General features: G+C 35.8%; 1 protein-coding gene across 1 annotated transcript; it reads right to left on the bottom strand.

The window, feature by feature from the left end:
• Positions 1 to 11,336: 11,336 nt before the first annotated feature.
• On the bottom strand, positions 11,337 to 12,853 carry LOC145697269 (uncharacterized). Its single transcript, XM_081774448.1, has 4 exons — positions 12,568 to 12,853; positions 12,260 to 12,527; positions 11,526 to 11,697; positions 11,337 to 11,486 (listed from the first exon to the last, which is right to left on the bottom strand). The coding sequence occupies exons 1-4, from the start codon at positions 12,836 to 12,838 to the stop codon at positions 11,373 to 11,375; spliced, it is 825 nt and encodes a 274-aa protein (XP_081630574.1). The 5' UTR covers positions 12,839 to 12,853; the 3' UTR covers positions 11,337 to 11,372.
• Positions 12,854 to 15,926: the final 3,073 nt, after the last annotated feature.

The following is a 15,926-nucleotide window of genomic DNA, read 5'->3' as shown; positions in this document are numbered from 1 at the left end:
CGACCTTAATCCCCTCGATTTCAGCCTTTGGGCACATTTGAAATCAAAAGTTCGTGAAGAGCTTGGGAGAAATAAGAAGTTGTATTTTGACTCGTTAGAGCACGCGCGAGAAGTCATAAATCTCGTGTGGAGTCAGATTGACCAGTCCAAAATCAATAACATGTGTCAAAAACTTCTTGACAAGGCTAAACAGGTGGTTCATTTAGAGGGTGGAACAACAGAAGGCTACAAGGCGAACCGTGGCTCTTTGTCGGTTCGGAATCCTCAAGCCTGAGTCAACCTCCCTCTGGCTCTTTTTCTCAAAGCATTTTCCCTTATTCCTCAAAGAAGAAAAAGAAGATTTCGACTATTCAGTTATTTGTCAATTACTTGAATTAATTTATTTCTGAAAATTTATTTTTATTTCTGTATAATAAAAATTTCACTGCCCATTTATAATTTCATTACAAAATTGTCTTTTTAAATTATTTATCATTTAAATTTCACTGCCCATTTATTATTTCGTCACTTATTTGTCCCACTTCCAAATTCCATAAGTTCAAATTTGAAATTATGTCTCGCATCTTTTGGTGGAGAAATTATTGAATTGGCCGGGCCTAACTCTTGCTCTTGTTCCGATGTGTTTCTTTTATCATAATAAGTAAGATGAGAGCCGGTTTGCCCAGAACGGAGCGGCTCTCGATGGGACTAAGCGGTACTTGGCGTCGCAGTTAAGTTATCAATTTGAAAAAAAGCAAGGTCGTCTGTTGAAGCAAAAAGGGGTAGATCGATGGTTCTCATGGATCTCACTCGCGGCCCTTTTTGCTTTTCATACTTCTGCGCTTCGGTACGAAAATTGATAACTTAATTGTGAAGCTTCGTCCCGCCTGATGCCACTGAGAGCTGCCCGGTTTCGGGCCAATCTGCTGTCATTTTACATAATTATGATTTAAGAAACACATGGCAACAAGATCGAGAGTTTGGCCCTGCTAACCCAATGATTTCTCTTCCTAGTATGCTTGTGACAGATCGTCTTTTTCAGCTCTTCTACTGCCCAAACATCTGTTTCTCTTTATCTGTATCCCTTTTCTGCTGCTGGAGATCTACGCGCGAGGCTCATATCAGAAGCGTATGCGGGCTGTGGTTGTGGCTGCATAATGGCGGAGAGATAAGTCCTGGCAGGTATGATTTCGACATTTCTTCCCAAAAATAACTTTTTCAATTTTAGGAACGGCCACCTCGTCGATTCCGCGTTCTCCAGCTCAGAAACCAAAGAAACAACCACGAAGATAAGTTCGAAGGTCAAGAAAATAAGAAGGATGGAAGAGATGCTAGTCTCTGTTGATGCGAGACAAGTCAGTCTTCTCGGTATGTTTTTTTTTACTGAAAAATGAAATAAAATGTATTTAGGAACTCCATTGGTCTTCAACTGCCTCTTCCTCTATGATAATTACCACAGAGCTTTCAGTCGATGAGAGCTGATTATCATAGAGTATTTCTGTACATCTGGTCGATCATATCGGTTGACCACACCGCTGTCTGTGGGCGGTGGATATTGACGGTTGGAATGGTGGATGAAAAAAATAAGAAAATCCATCATCACTGTCATCTTGATATGCTCATCAGATTCCTTCAATTTTCCCGATTATTTTATTTTTTTAATTGGTCTTCCAGTAAAATTGGTCTTCCAGTAGAAAAAGTCCTCCGAAGGTCCTCCGAGAGACCACGTGATCGAAGAGACCGAATATGAATATTAATTTAAGGGATGATTTTAATCATCGGTCTTCCAGTAAATGATGTCTTCCAGTAGAAAAAGTCCTCCAGGGGTCCTCCGAGAGATCACGTGATTGAAAAATTTTTAAAATAGAATGTCACATGACAAAAAACTGCCCAAAAAGTATCCTATTCGTAAAGGCTAGATATCAAGGCTGGAGGACCCCTCCGTGGGAACCCCGTCAAACCAGTCGACCAATAAGCGCACGTTACAAATTTGCTATGTCCACAGCATGGAGATTTGTAACGTGAATTTGACTGACTGAAAAATCAGTCAGTCAGAAATGCCAACCGCGGTATTTCCTTGTGTAATTTATATTGACAAAAATTGCTGCTTGTTTTTTATTTATTTCGGGAAAAGTAAATTATAAGAAGTCTACAAGATTATTAATAACGTTATCAGCTGTGTAAGAAGTTTTCGCATCAGTCTACCCGTTTCCGAGTGCGTCGCATTAAGGATGCTACAACCTGGCTCGAGGTTCGAATCCGGCCTTTCTTTTTGCATAGACGGTCTTAATATACTTTGTGCTCGGAAACTGGTAAAGCACTGAAGTAGAAAATTGAAGACTAGGGTTGCGAGAACGCGTTTCTGAAAGAGGCTTCTTTCCGAAAAGAATTTATTAAAGTTTCAACAGAGAAATCTCGGTTTTTCACAAATTTTTGTGGAAAATAAACGTTTATAATAAATATTTTTTTTTCTACCTCTCAGCATGCATATCAAGCAAGTAAAAGTAATTCTCCAATTTGTGGAAATTTTTGTCCCAAATTTCATTAAAATGTCCACATAAATTGCCATTCTTGGTCAATTAAATTGTTTTAACTTTGAGATCTTTTCAAAAAATATTCTGATATTTAAAAAAAAACCCTTTTACTTCTTCTATTATTTTCTGACAAAGAAAATGTCACGAAAATTGTTAATTTATCCTTGCAAAAGTGTAGAACAAAAACTCTTAAGATGGTCAAAGTATCCACAAAATTAAGTTACCTAAAAGAGTCTCAGAAAAATATTCGTCTAACCAACACTGCCAAATTTTAAGTCAATTGCTGTCTGATGATCTGTGGTCTGCGGTCGAAAATATTCTTTCGATTTCTTTGAATTAAAAAAAAATTATTATTAAATTTGTAAATATAATTTCCAATTTTCAGGTTTTATTTTTGCGACACTTTTAACAAATTCATTTTAAAAATTTTATGATTTCCTTTGCGCAATAATTTTCAATTAATGAATTTTCATAAGTTAAAATTCAATTTCAAAAAATTCTTCTTAATTGTTAATAATGATTCTTAAGAAGGTTGTTAATGTTCTCAATAGATTATTTCTTGTCTTCGAAATGTGGAGTGAAATAAAGGACGATCGATGGTTCTTTGATAAAATTTTGAGCGATTTAGATGGGACATTCTTTTAAAAGTTTTTGTCAAATTTTTGGTCATTTTTGAGAAAATCGAACGAAAAAAATGCTCTAAAATTCCATTCTTAACTTTTATTTCGGGTTGTCTCTAATTTGGCCGTCATTTTTCACTTTCGGTGCATTTCTTGACTCTAGAATATTTTACTACACGATTGAAAAGCCCGTTTAATTCTTAATAGATCTTTACTTCTCCACAAACAAAAAAGAGAACTTACAGTTGGTTGCGCCGATTGTGCATCCTTTGTGATTGAGGCAATAGTTAACTCTTCAATCATGTCTTAGGTTGCGCTGGTTGGATTTCGGCTGAAAACGGCTTGTTTATAAAAAACGCTCGAACCGCGAGACCATAAACGTTAATTGGAGAAGATTTTATAAAAAATAGTTAAACTAAAAATTTCTGATTTTTTGTGGTAAACTCGCGATTTCTTCGGAATGATATCACGGATTTGGGACATTTCCCGAATAACTCGAACGACGACCAACAACCAAACCAAGACCACCAAAAAAAAGCTGAGACTATGGTCTCTATAGATCCATTCTAATCTCGTCCGGTAACGCCCGGCAACGGAAACGCGGCTGATTTGAAAATTTCCGTTTTGGCCGAAAATCGGCTTTGTTTGAAAAATAATGAATAATCTTTAAAAATGAATAAAAATGGCCGTCTAAGCCCCGTTCCTTGATTTATGAATTTAAGGAGCTTGAGATCGACGTTTGACTCTGAGGTGATCAATCTCAAAGATGTCCTCAACCATATCCACACCCATTCGAGCGGAAAATTGAAATTATTCAACCTTTTCCTTTTATTATGGTTTTTATTTAAATTTTTTAATTTTTTATTCTTTTATTTAAGGATTTATGATCTTGCTTTTTTTTCGACTCGAAACGATCATTTTCGACCTTTTAAAATGATAGTCTAGGTTTTCTCAGGCTCAATTTTGCTCAAATGAAAAAATCAAAATTTTTTCTTGATTTTTTTATATTCGGGAAGGCAAGTAATTGCCAAGGCAAATGCCTTGTCTTGCCAAAGGAATTATCAAGGCAAGCTGATGGCAAGTTAATGGCTTGGTTATCTTGATTTTTATGAAGAGACTCTTCAGAAGGGCTCATGCTAAAAAAAACCTTTTTCACGGAAAACAAGTCGTTTTTATATAACGGAGCTGGCCTCCTGACGAATATTATATCTGTATATTTCTTTTTTACGGAAATGCGAAAATATGTGATTTCATCACCAATTATTTTCAGGCTGTCAATGGCATAAAATTCTGAATATTCTAAGTAAGCAATAAACTCGCGTCCCCGAACTGTTTAGAAATCGTGAGGGTTCTTGTTATCACTTAATTAGCTTCCTTTAGAAAATCCGGCTTTGACAACGACCTCGATGTTGATACAAAAAGCAATGATAAACATGCTTGCGGGGAGCTGGAACTCCCTGCCTCAAAGTTCAAACATTGAACTTAGAAACGTTAAATACTGAAAAAAATGTCGATTAAAACTCCTTTTAATTACGGTGGTGTGTGGAGTTGCTGCACTCCTAGACAGCGGGTAAAAGGTGCAGTAACGCAGCACTCACTTTTGCTACTTCTAGAAGAAAACAATAGAAAAAAAGCGGGTCAGGGGTGCAGCAACGCAGCACTCGCTAAGAGTGCAGCAACTCCACACACCACTGTAATTCTTTGTCAATTTGCTTTTGTTTATATTCTTGACCAGTGCGCGTTTAAAACCTCCAATGCCGTGTTGGAGGTTTATGTTTTCTTGCAATGCTTTTTTTTGTAATAATTAACTTGTTTATGAGTAAAATCCAGCTTATTTCATTGTTAACAAAATCTTTGAAATTATCTTTTTGGATAATCAAGAGAAAAAATAAATTTAAAATTAGTAAAATTGAGAGTTTTTTAAGTTTTTTTAAAAAGACCTTATTTCATCTTTAAAATGTCATTCATCATTAACTTAGCGGACGTCGCTCTTAAAAACGTGGGCTTTCTATAATTCTCATGCAATATGGAAGGATTTTATGCCAGGCGTCCGTTCATCCTGATCTTTATACGTTCAAATAAAGGTTAAAAACCTTGCTTAAGCATTGTGGCGCTTGCTAATAAAAATAAAACTTGTTCGAAATATCAATATTTATTTAAAGACAACCCAATATCGAGCACTTGCATGAACTTGATCTCTGACTTGAGCAGACTTTTTGAGCTCGGCGATCTAACGACTTTTTATTTTCATTTTTAGAATCAAAAAACAACCACACAACCATCACAAACCATTAATCCTTTCCTGATAGAGTTCCTTACAGTGGTGTGAGGAGTTTCCTTACCCTTTGTGATTGCTGCGTTCCCGCACCCCCAGCCCGCGCTTTTTCAATTTCTTTCTTCTAGAAGAAGCAAAAGTAAGTGCTGCGTTTACGCACCTTTTACTCGCCTTTCAGGGGTGCGGAAACTCCTCACACAACTGTATTATTTGCCATTTTTCCAAATTCTTGGCTTACATAAGGCGTATCTTGTGATTACCAATATAACATTTAAATTTGAAATACTTTATTGACTGAGATCAACTAACGTGAGAGCGCACGTTTGCTCAGTTTGTCTCAACGCATATTGCGCAGATTTTGGCGCAGTCTTCTTAAGGAGGGGGTCGACGGGAAAAATTTTTTCGCTTTTTCAAAAGTTTGGTTGTATTTTTGGATTCCTTAATAAAAAAGGAACTTTTTTGGTCTCCAGCTTTTTGGGCATTGAATTACTTTTTTTAATAAAATTTACGATTTTGTGTCTGGAATTCCAGATTTTACAAACTTTAAAAATTGGTTATTTCACCCAAAACAATCTTAATCCGATTTTTTTTACAAGATATTGATTTTAAATAGTTTTATTATTATTTTCAGTAAAAAATTCCGAGTCTCGGCGCTTTTGGTGAAATTCTCCGTAAAAAAATGAGTAAAAATGACGATTTTTAGGAAAATCGCATATTTTTAGTCAACAGAAAAATTTTTTTTAAATAAAAGGAGCCCGTTTTATATTGTCGCCGCTGTATTTTTAAGGGTTTAAACTTACTATTTATTTTATTTGACGAAGAAAAAAAAATCCCATTTTCGAGATTTTTTGGTTACGAGTAACCCCCACTTTGACCCAACTTTTTGAAAATTTTTCCAAAAAAATTTTTTTTCTAGTTTTCGCCGCTGTATTTTTCAAACACTTTTCTTTTCACCTGAAAAGTCAGAATTTGCCTATCTAAGCAGGTTTTTCCGGATTTTTGGTTACAGAAATCCCGATTCTCGTCAACCTCCCCCTTTACAAATGATTTTTATTCATTGGGGTGTCCGAATTGATTATTATTACCAAAAAAAAAACCATTTTTAACCGGCGTTTATGCCGACTAGAGCTAAGTTTTTCATAATGAGCGACTGCTCAGCTCATTTAGCTCAGCATATTTGCAACTGTGCTAAAAACTTACACGATTATTAACATAGAATTTGTTTCTATTATAACGAATTCGCATCGCTACGAATGGAAAAACCGCAGGCATCATTCGATAATTTAAACAATCCTCTTTTTATGAATATTGGTGGACTTTTTATCACTGGTTCAGTCGTAGTCCAAAATAAGGGACATCAAGATAAGGGTCTTTTTGGCTCAAAACGCCGAAATCAGCGGCAAAAAAAATCCAATTTAAGGGATTTTCTTAGATAAGTTAGTTTTTTCGGTTAGCTAAGAGCCAATAAATGGTATCAATAACCTTTATTTCAACCTGTTTTGCCACAAACTGAAGTGATATGTCTTTCAGAATATAGTTTCCTCTTTCAAAAATGTTATAAAAGCCACCCAAGTAATGACTTCAGCATATTTTGCCGCGAAAAATAAACTTTGAAAAAATCTGGCAGCGACATATTTTTTGAACAATTTTGGAGCAAAAAAGTCCCTTATTTGGGACTCCGATTTAAGAAGAAAGAACAACGGGGCGGGGCAGGGCTGTTGACCATGATTCGAAGCACCAATGCTGACCCGAGCGCTGGAACTAAATTTGCAAAAATCAAGTTTTTAAAAAAGGATCATTTATTTCTGAGTATTTTGGTAATGAGTTACCACAAATTTTCGGTGATGAGTTTGATCGTTCCCGTTCAAATTTATTCTTACGTGAACTTTTGGAATAAGGGTGCCCTCAAAGTTCAAAACCGGATAGATTCCAGAAAAAAAAACCGTTTTATTACAGTAATCAGGGCTCTTAATTCGCAGTGCGAATTCGTTTTTTTGCGAAGCGATGCAAAACGAAGCGAATTCGCTGTTTTTTGCAATTTTCAATGATATTACGCTTCGTACATTGGCCAAGAATTCGCTTCGCTTTCGCTTCGCAAAAAATTTAAAAAATGGTTCGTTTTCGGTTCGCTTTCGCACTAGGATTTCAGCTGATATTAAACCCCTGCAGTCAAACACAGCTTCAATCATTATCTTTTAAAGCCTGTTAGGTTCAGTCAAAAATTAAAGTGGTTGAAGAAGAGTTTACAAAATAGACTTTGTTATTTTAACGTTTTTACGCTCACAATATTTAAGCATCATTTTAAATCAATTAGCATAATTATAAAAAAGTTGATTAATCATTTCTCAGTTATGCTGAGTTTTGTAGATATCATGAAGTTCGTTCTTACTCGCTTTTTGGTGTTGCTTCTTATCTTAATTATTGTTGTCTTTCCGAAGCTATGATTCTGTTATGAAGAGTAGGTTCCTTAAACAAGCAGAGTTCCAGATCTAGCGCGATGAGTCTTTAAGCAGTTTTTCAACCTTTTACCGACTATCTTGTTGTTCATTCTCTGTCAAAATGACTTTATTCTCATTAAGAGATGACTTTTGAGCACAAATTCTACAGACAATCAAAATAAAGCCAAAAAATCTAATAATTTGACCAAACCAACTGTAATGCGAAAATCAAACGAGTAAGATATCAAAAAGCAGATCGTGATTAAGCTTAAAAGAACGATGATCACGAAACCGCGGAAAGAAAGGATAATAAAGTAAGCCAACAACACCATAAAAATAACTAATTTAAAATAAGCCAAAGCTTCCTTGTCCGGTCCTCCAAAGCCAAAGTTGTGTTTTTTATTGAATGCCATCCGTTCGGGCCGAGAGTGCATGAATAAACGTCTTTGCCATTGTGAAGCTTGCCAAACGGGGCACAACGGACTTATTCGCAGCAAGAAAAAACTCAAAGTGATCCTGAAAATAAGGCCGATCTTGCTCGTCGAGAATGCCGAAAACAAAGAGAAAATTGTGAGCGACTTCACCAAATTTTAAGCAGATGCCGGGGATTCGCATGCCATCCGGGATGAATATCTTGCAGATCCCAGTAGCAGCCGCTGCAGACGCCGACGAAGGACCAGCAACGAGCATCTTGTACGTTTTCTGAATATTTACAGCAACGTGAATATCTACAGGGTGAGAAAAAGAAGGACTGACAACAGAAAATACTAGACATAATTGAAAAAGTCTTATTGCGATTTTTTGTGCTGTTTTATGCGAAAATCGCTCTTTGATAATAACACGAAAAATTAATTATTATCATCAAACTCCTCATTTTTATTACCTACGATACAAAAATGGCTTAGAGTTATATCTTTAAAATCTCATTTTGATTGAAAGCATCACAGCCCGTACCACGGCAATATTGAATTAATCAACAGATGTTCTTACGCGTTTATGATTAACACGTGTTTTTTTATAACAGTTGGTTTCCTAATTTCCGGACTAATTTTGTCTCCTGGTTAAAAATGTCCGGAAATTAGGGTCACAGGTAAATATTGTATGTCCCACCAAGTACAGTGAAACCCCAACTTTTTGGATGACAGCTTATTTGAAAACTGGCCTTAAGTTGGGTGATTCTCCAACTAAGTTGGATGACGCTAAAATTTTTCTATTTCCGGAGTAAGGGAATGAATCATGGGAATCAAAAATGAAAGGCGGAGGGTCTTATCAGAAATTTCTCGCACGAACCGAGTATAAGTTGTAAAAATTCTAGAAAATATCCAATAATTTAAATAAGTTCATCATCAACCATGTGATGACTTGGTCTTCTGTAATTTCAAGAAGACGGTCGAGCTGCAACTCCGATGGAGGTTGACGTAGTACCACAAGTTCAAGTGAGAGAAGATGCCGACGCTGAAAAGCCATCGACTTCAAAATCGCCAAAGAAGCAGCCGAAGATAACGAGTTTTTGTCACGAAATTTGTTACATTAAGGGGGTCCCCAACGATTTTTCTGAAATTGGCCATTTTCGACCGGCGCTCACGGCGACACGGACATATATTTTTCAAAAATTTTTTCTCCTTTATCAAACCTTGATCTAATAAAACGTGTCTCAATTTTTTTAAAATCGAACCACATCTGGCGCTACGGCGCCGAGAAGGAAAGAGTCTCGCGAAAAATCGCGTTTTTTCGACACTTTTTCACCTGAGATTACTCCAAAATTTTGGGTTAGAAAAATTTTTTCCTCCTGTTCCGAAAGTTCTAACACTTATTTAGTGAAGCGTCTCTCAGTTTTTTTAATTTCCAAAAAATGATTTTGTAACAAAGACGATCAAAAAAATGTTCGATTTTGGAAATTTCAACCCTGTGAATTGCCTTCAAGGCATCACCTAAACACTTATTTTCGGACAAAAATAGAAAGATAAGCCCATAGACTTCCTAAAAATGTGTCATAACTTATGACTTAGAGACCCTTAGACAACTGCAAACAAGAGTTTATTTTTTGATTTTTATGCAGACTCGTCAAAATTGGCTACTTCAGCGTCAATTTTAGACATTTTTTTCTACAACAATCGAAAAAAGCTAGAGACCTTTTTTGCAGCTTTTTGCATGAGAAGTTCAAATCTGAAGAGAAAATATTCTAATTCGGAAAATCGAAAAATCGTGAGGGACCCCCTTAAAGGCCATCTAGAGACAAAAATTCGCAATTTTACAGACATTTTAACGTTTTATTCGTAAAGGAGTTGATGATTTGTTTCGAAGAAATTTGTTGTTAACGTAAAAATAGCCAAAGATTCTAAGTTTTTTTGAATTTTTAACTATCTCAAAAATTGAAGTAAATCGTAATGCAACAACTATCGCGAGCTCAGAAAGTGTGCTCGCGCTCGAGATACGGTTAAAAAGTGAATCTGCGATTTACTCACTGTGAATAAAAATTGAAAAAAAAGTGGCCTTAAGTTGGATTTTTTTCCGATGACAGATTTCGGGGATTCTTCAAAAAAGTGGCCTTAAGGGATCCGCACTAGAATTTCTGGCCGCAGATTGGTGCTAGAGAGCAATTTGAATCTAAAAAAGGGTATAATGGCTTCAAAAAGTTGTTCATAAGAAATTTTTCCTGTTACTTTATCAATCACACTAATCATGCATGCAAATGTAGCCAAGGGTCTAAACTTCAGAAAAATGAAGTAATATTAGGAATGCATGAGGCCAGAAAAATTTAGATTCGACTTGAAAATGGCCGAAAATGGCCGTTTTTGGCAACCTAAGTTACTTTGACGGCTTCGTACGCATAAGTGAATCTTTTAACTAGGGGATTATCGTGCATGCGTTTGCTCGTCAAGAAACGGGCTTCAATTTGAGCAAATATACAGCCCAACACGCAAGACGAGTAAAAAAATATAGGGGTCAAAGTTGAGAAAATCGGGGGGTGATCCCTTAAGTTGCTCGGCCTTAAGTTGGGGTTTCACTGTATTCTTAAAAAAGTCTTGGTACAGGCTCAATACAAAAAGATTATGAAAGAAAAGCCACTGAATGACCCTAAGTTTTACTCCTTTTCTTCAACCTCGCGAATAAGCTCAGATTGCGCCCAAAAAGAAATTAATTTATTCGTAGATTGATTCTTCTTTTAGAGAAATTGATCGCTTGTCAATAAAATTTTGAAAAAAAAACTCCGGAAATTCGGACAATTGTCGATTTTGTAGTGTCCCACTTAGTTGCCTTAAAATCTGAAAATTTTCGGAAATTTGGATTCCGGAAAGTTGGAAACCAAGTGTATATATCGCCGTGCGGCTCTAAAATCTTTCCGTATCGACGTAAACGTAACAGTCTTTGAGGCACCTCTTTTTCTTGAACAAATCTTAGTTAGAAGATTTTACTGAGAAGCAAGAATTCTTAAGTCTCTCTTAGCAAAAAGTTTGTCTGCAATATTATCATCAAAGAAATCACGAGGACATTATTATGTTTTATTCTTTGAAAGATAGTATGATTATGCGCGTTTTCTAGCGATAAAAAATCCCCATTTTTGATCCCCGTTCGTGCATCTGATCACTTTATCGCTCCATCCGCCATTGATCGCATCGTACTCCTTTTCACTAAATTCCTAAGCGGCTTTAGCAATAATGAAATCAAGGAAGAGTACCTTGATGAAGTCATCTTTCGTTTTGGCGAAAGTTTCGAGTTCTCCTTTGAGGATGTCGATGAAGCCGGAAGTGTAGTCAATATCGCGGACGTCGACAAATCCTGCTCGTCCAATGGTTTTACCGTATTCTTTTACTGTCAGAAGATTGTAGCCTCGCTGCTCGACATACGCCCTAAAATCCAAATTTAGTTCAGATATTCTTTCACGAATTTTTTTGCATTTAATTTAAGCTTGAAAGTGTTATTATCAAAAATCGACTATAACTAGAAAAATGTTTTTGATATAAACTGAAATCACAAGTTAAGGACCCCCGTCAGCTTTTTTTGAAAAATCAAATTTCGGAATTTTAAAATTTTGACCCCGGAAATAGATTCTACGGGTCAAAAAACGATTTTAGGGCTACATTTTTTGGGGGTCTATCTCGACTCCTTCACCCTTAAAATCGCATTTGAAAATTGGGAATTTCGCCGAAAATTGACGAGTTTGCCCTAATTTTGGCAAAAACATTCATTTTTCTTGGTCAAATATTCGTCCTATCAAGTTTTTGAAGCAAGTTTAACTTGAGGGTACATAAAGAACCGAAAAGTTTTTAAAAATTTAAATTTTTCGGAGGAAAAAGCTGACGGGGGGGGGGGTCCTTAACTCAAAATATCCCTGTAGGTGCGGAGTAAAGTTTTTTTTCTGAATAAAAATTGACAACAACAACGACTGTAAAAATAAGTAAAATAGTTCACCTGTAATTCGGGCTCCATTTATTCGGAGTGCAGCAATAGTCGGAGATCATCAATGTTCCGCCAGGTTTCAGCCATTTGAGAAAGTTTTTGAAAAGAGAAAGTTTGTCAGCAATATGAAGAATTGTGTCTCGGGAGTAAATCACATCAAAAGTATCGTCAGGGAATTCGACTAAAGTAGCATCTTTGACAGAGAAGGAGACGTTTTCCAAGTTGTATTTTGTGGCGCGCTCGTTGGCGATGTCAATCATATTTCGGGACAAATCAAAGCCTGAATTCCATTTAATAAAATTTTTCCAAAAAGTTGTCACCTTCAACATGCGCTCCATATTCCATGTCCATGTGAAAGGCGCTGCCTCCGATTCCGCAACCAACATCGAGCACCTTCTGGCCCTCCTTCAAATTCAGCATCTTGACGAATTCGCGCGTCGTAGAAATCCCGCCTGTTGAGACAAAATCGTCGCCAAAGATTTTTTCGTAACGGAGAATTCCATTTCGCGAGTATTGTTGCTCGTCCAAGAATTTTTGGAACTCGGCCGAATCTTTTTTCGGATTCAATTTTTTTTTTCTATTATTTTTCATCAAAACTGATTTTTTTTAATTTTTGATCGAGTTGAACCCTAGGCGTAAGATTTTCCTTCTGCCATTCTCTTCCTTGTTTTTCTCTGATTTGCGAAAATCAAGATCAAAATAAAATCAACGAGATTTTAAAGCAAAATGGGCGGTTCACAAAAGTGGGAGCGTCACCAAGTACGCCCGTGCTTTTCATTATGTTGTTCGTTGCTGCCGAATTTATGATGGATGATCATTAGCTCGAAATCAAGAGATTTGTTACATCATGAATTTGATCGATTTCGTTATTTTGATTTATTGCCTCAGCAGAATTTTTTGTACAGAACTCCAGGCGCCAAGGCTTTTCCGTAGTCGCAAGCGAAGATTAAGGGGGTAGGCATGAGAAATCACGATTTTTCACCAAAAGGACTGGGTAAACTCTGATTTATTCAAACAATTTGAGTTAAGGGTACTATCTTCGATTTCCCCAACATGAGCCTTGAATAACTCGGAACTTGTAAATGATTGCTGAGTCCATATGGGCTCATATAATAGACCTGTCCTAGATCTTAACTATTACAGAGGGGTTTATGAATTGCTTGACCGAAAAGCGGCTAAATTTTGGCATGAAGTGGACATCTTCGCAAAAATGGCCTATATAAAAGGTTGAATAACTCAAAAACAAGTCTGAAAACTTGGCCTTATTATATTTTTTATATATAATTTGAAGCTTAATCTTTAAAATTACAGAAGGAATTTTTCATTGAAAAACTCAAAATACCAAAAATAATTTTTTGAAGATTCTGTCTCGCAGATTTTTCGAAAATTGAGCATTTTTTAAAATTTTGCGACATATTTTTGGCTCTAGAATCGAAAATATCTTGATGTAGCGATCGATACAGCTACTAACATACTGCTCTTTCTCTGAGCTTTCGAACAAGCCCTTGATCAAGAAAATCGAAGTTCAAAATTTTTTTTCGAAAAAATTTCTAGTGGCCATATCTCAAGATATATTGATAAATTCGAATAGTTATCAAGAAGGTATAATCATGAAATTTTATGAAGAACCCATCTCTAATAACCGATTCTTATAAATCTTTTGAAAGGTCACCTTCTGGAAATCGAAGATAGTACCCTTAAGGGGGAGGTCGACGAAAATAAGAATTTTTAGAACAAATTTCCCGAGAACCCCGATTGTGACTTTTCGGTTGGAAAAAGAAGGGTATTAAGAATCTGTCGGCAAAGAGTTTGGCAGAAATTTTGTTCACTTCTTTACCAAAAGTGTCCGAAAAAAAATTACGAAAAAATCAGAAAATTGCAAAAATGGCAATTTGGGGTCCACTTTGAGACTAGTTTTCGACCATTTTTTCTGGTCAAAATTTTTTCTTCTTTTCGCCGATAGATTTTTTCAACCCTTTTATTTTCACCAGAAAAGTCAAAATTTTTCCAGCCAATCAGGTTTCTACGGAATTTTGTTCCGAAAATCCCGATTCTCGTCGACCCACCCCCTTAAATTATCGTCTTTGATTTTATCTCAAATCGGTTTCAAGATCTCTGCCCCCTTAAAAATCCAATGATCCATCCAACAAAAGAAATAGCAAGAAAAATAATCAGGAGCATTTTTCTCGTTTCTTCTTTCAATGGCATCGTCGTTTTTAGTACAACTTTCTCTGGATAAACAGACAAATGCTGAATGAAGAAGCTAATGGTACATTTTTAGACAGAAACTCATGGCTTACCTGCCAATAGCTTTTATAATTAGATTTTGCTCCGGTTATAAATTATTTAATGCGCATATTTTCATTATTTGTGGCTTTAATCTTTGTGGATAACTCAACAGCAAAATGACAAAAAAGAAAAAAATCTTCGCAATTATATTCGGTTGAATTTGCTTCTTTATTTGAATTTGTTTTTTGAGCATTTGAATAAATATTATTAAAACTCATTTAACATGAGTCATTCATAATTTTGGCTGTTAGAATTTTTTAACATTCAGATTTTCTTGTCATAAAATTATTTTCTATTCGGTTTTTCTTATTATTTTTGACAGAATAAGCAAAAAGGTAAACCAAAAAATAGTTTCCTTCAATTCAGAAGCGAAGTGCACACTGGTTCAATTTGGTTTTGAATTTTTGTAACGCCGTTACAATTTTAACTATTTGGAACGTAGCCGCCCTATACCCATGCTGATACATAAGAATACCGTCTTTTTCACGATATGAAGCACAATGAAGAAAACAATGAAGCGGTCGTGTCATAATTCCACAATTTGTAGAAATTGCACAAGATTTTGAGCTTGACTACCGTGTCAAATCTAAAGCCAAACATAATAATCTTGTTTCAATTGAGCAAATTTGTCAGACTTTATTTGAGATGCGGACAATAAACAAACATCTGTTCACAGTCGCAAATCATTTTGTGAGCAGTCATATACAACATGTATCTCATAAGTCCGGAAACTAGGAATTAAAGAAGAAGATACAGGATTTATTGAATCAAGAACAACAAGGTTAATCTAACACGCTTAATTACGACATAGGCGGTCAATCTTCGGGGTAAATTACGTAAACGGGCTAAATGTTAATGTTAAGGCTTAGAGAAGAGGTTAAGAGAAATAGTTTTCAATACCACGAAGATTGACCACATATGACCCTTAATAAATTGATTATTCAATCAAATTATTATTCGTTCGCATATCATTTATACCCAGTAGATAATTTCTTCTTCTTTTTTGTAATGATTTTGATTTCTTATATATTTTGAACGGCTGAATGTCTCATTTTCAATTTTTAATTGCTCTTTTTCATCGACGAGATTATCAACGGTCAGATCATGGTTTGCTGCATTTTCGTTTATATCTTGAGTTTTGGTCTTTAAAACTTCCACATCTTTCTGCAAAGTCTTTATTGCAGCGCTTGTGTTGTACTTATTCTTTTGTAAATCGCTTACACAATCCCAAAGTGGATCAAGTTTTCTGTTAATCATATTCCAGATTTCCTGCTCTGATATGCCTAGAAATCAAAAGTTTTGATTTGAACATTAAACAATATTTAACCAGAAGTTTCGGTGGTGTTTTCAAAGCCAGGTGGAGTGGTATCTGTTATTAGAGATTCTGAAT

This window comes from Oikopleura dioica, chromosome 2, assembly GCF_907165135.1.
Source record: "Oikopleura dioica chromosome 2, OKI2018_I68_1.0, whole genome shotgun sequence".
In the NCBI taxonomy this organism is placed as follows: domain Eukaryota; kingdom Metazoa; phylum Chordata; class Appendicularia; order Copelata; family Oikopleuridae; genus Oikopleura; species Oikopleura dioica.
Note: the sequence above shows the minus strand (reverse complement) of the source record. Positions and strands in the feature narration are given on the sequence as shown.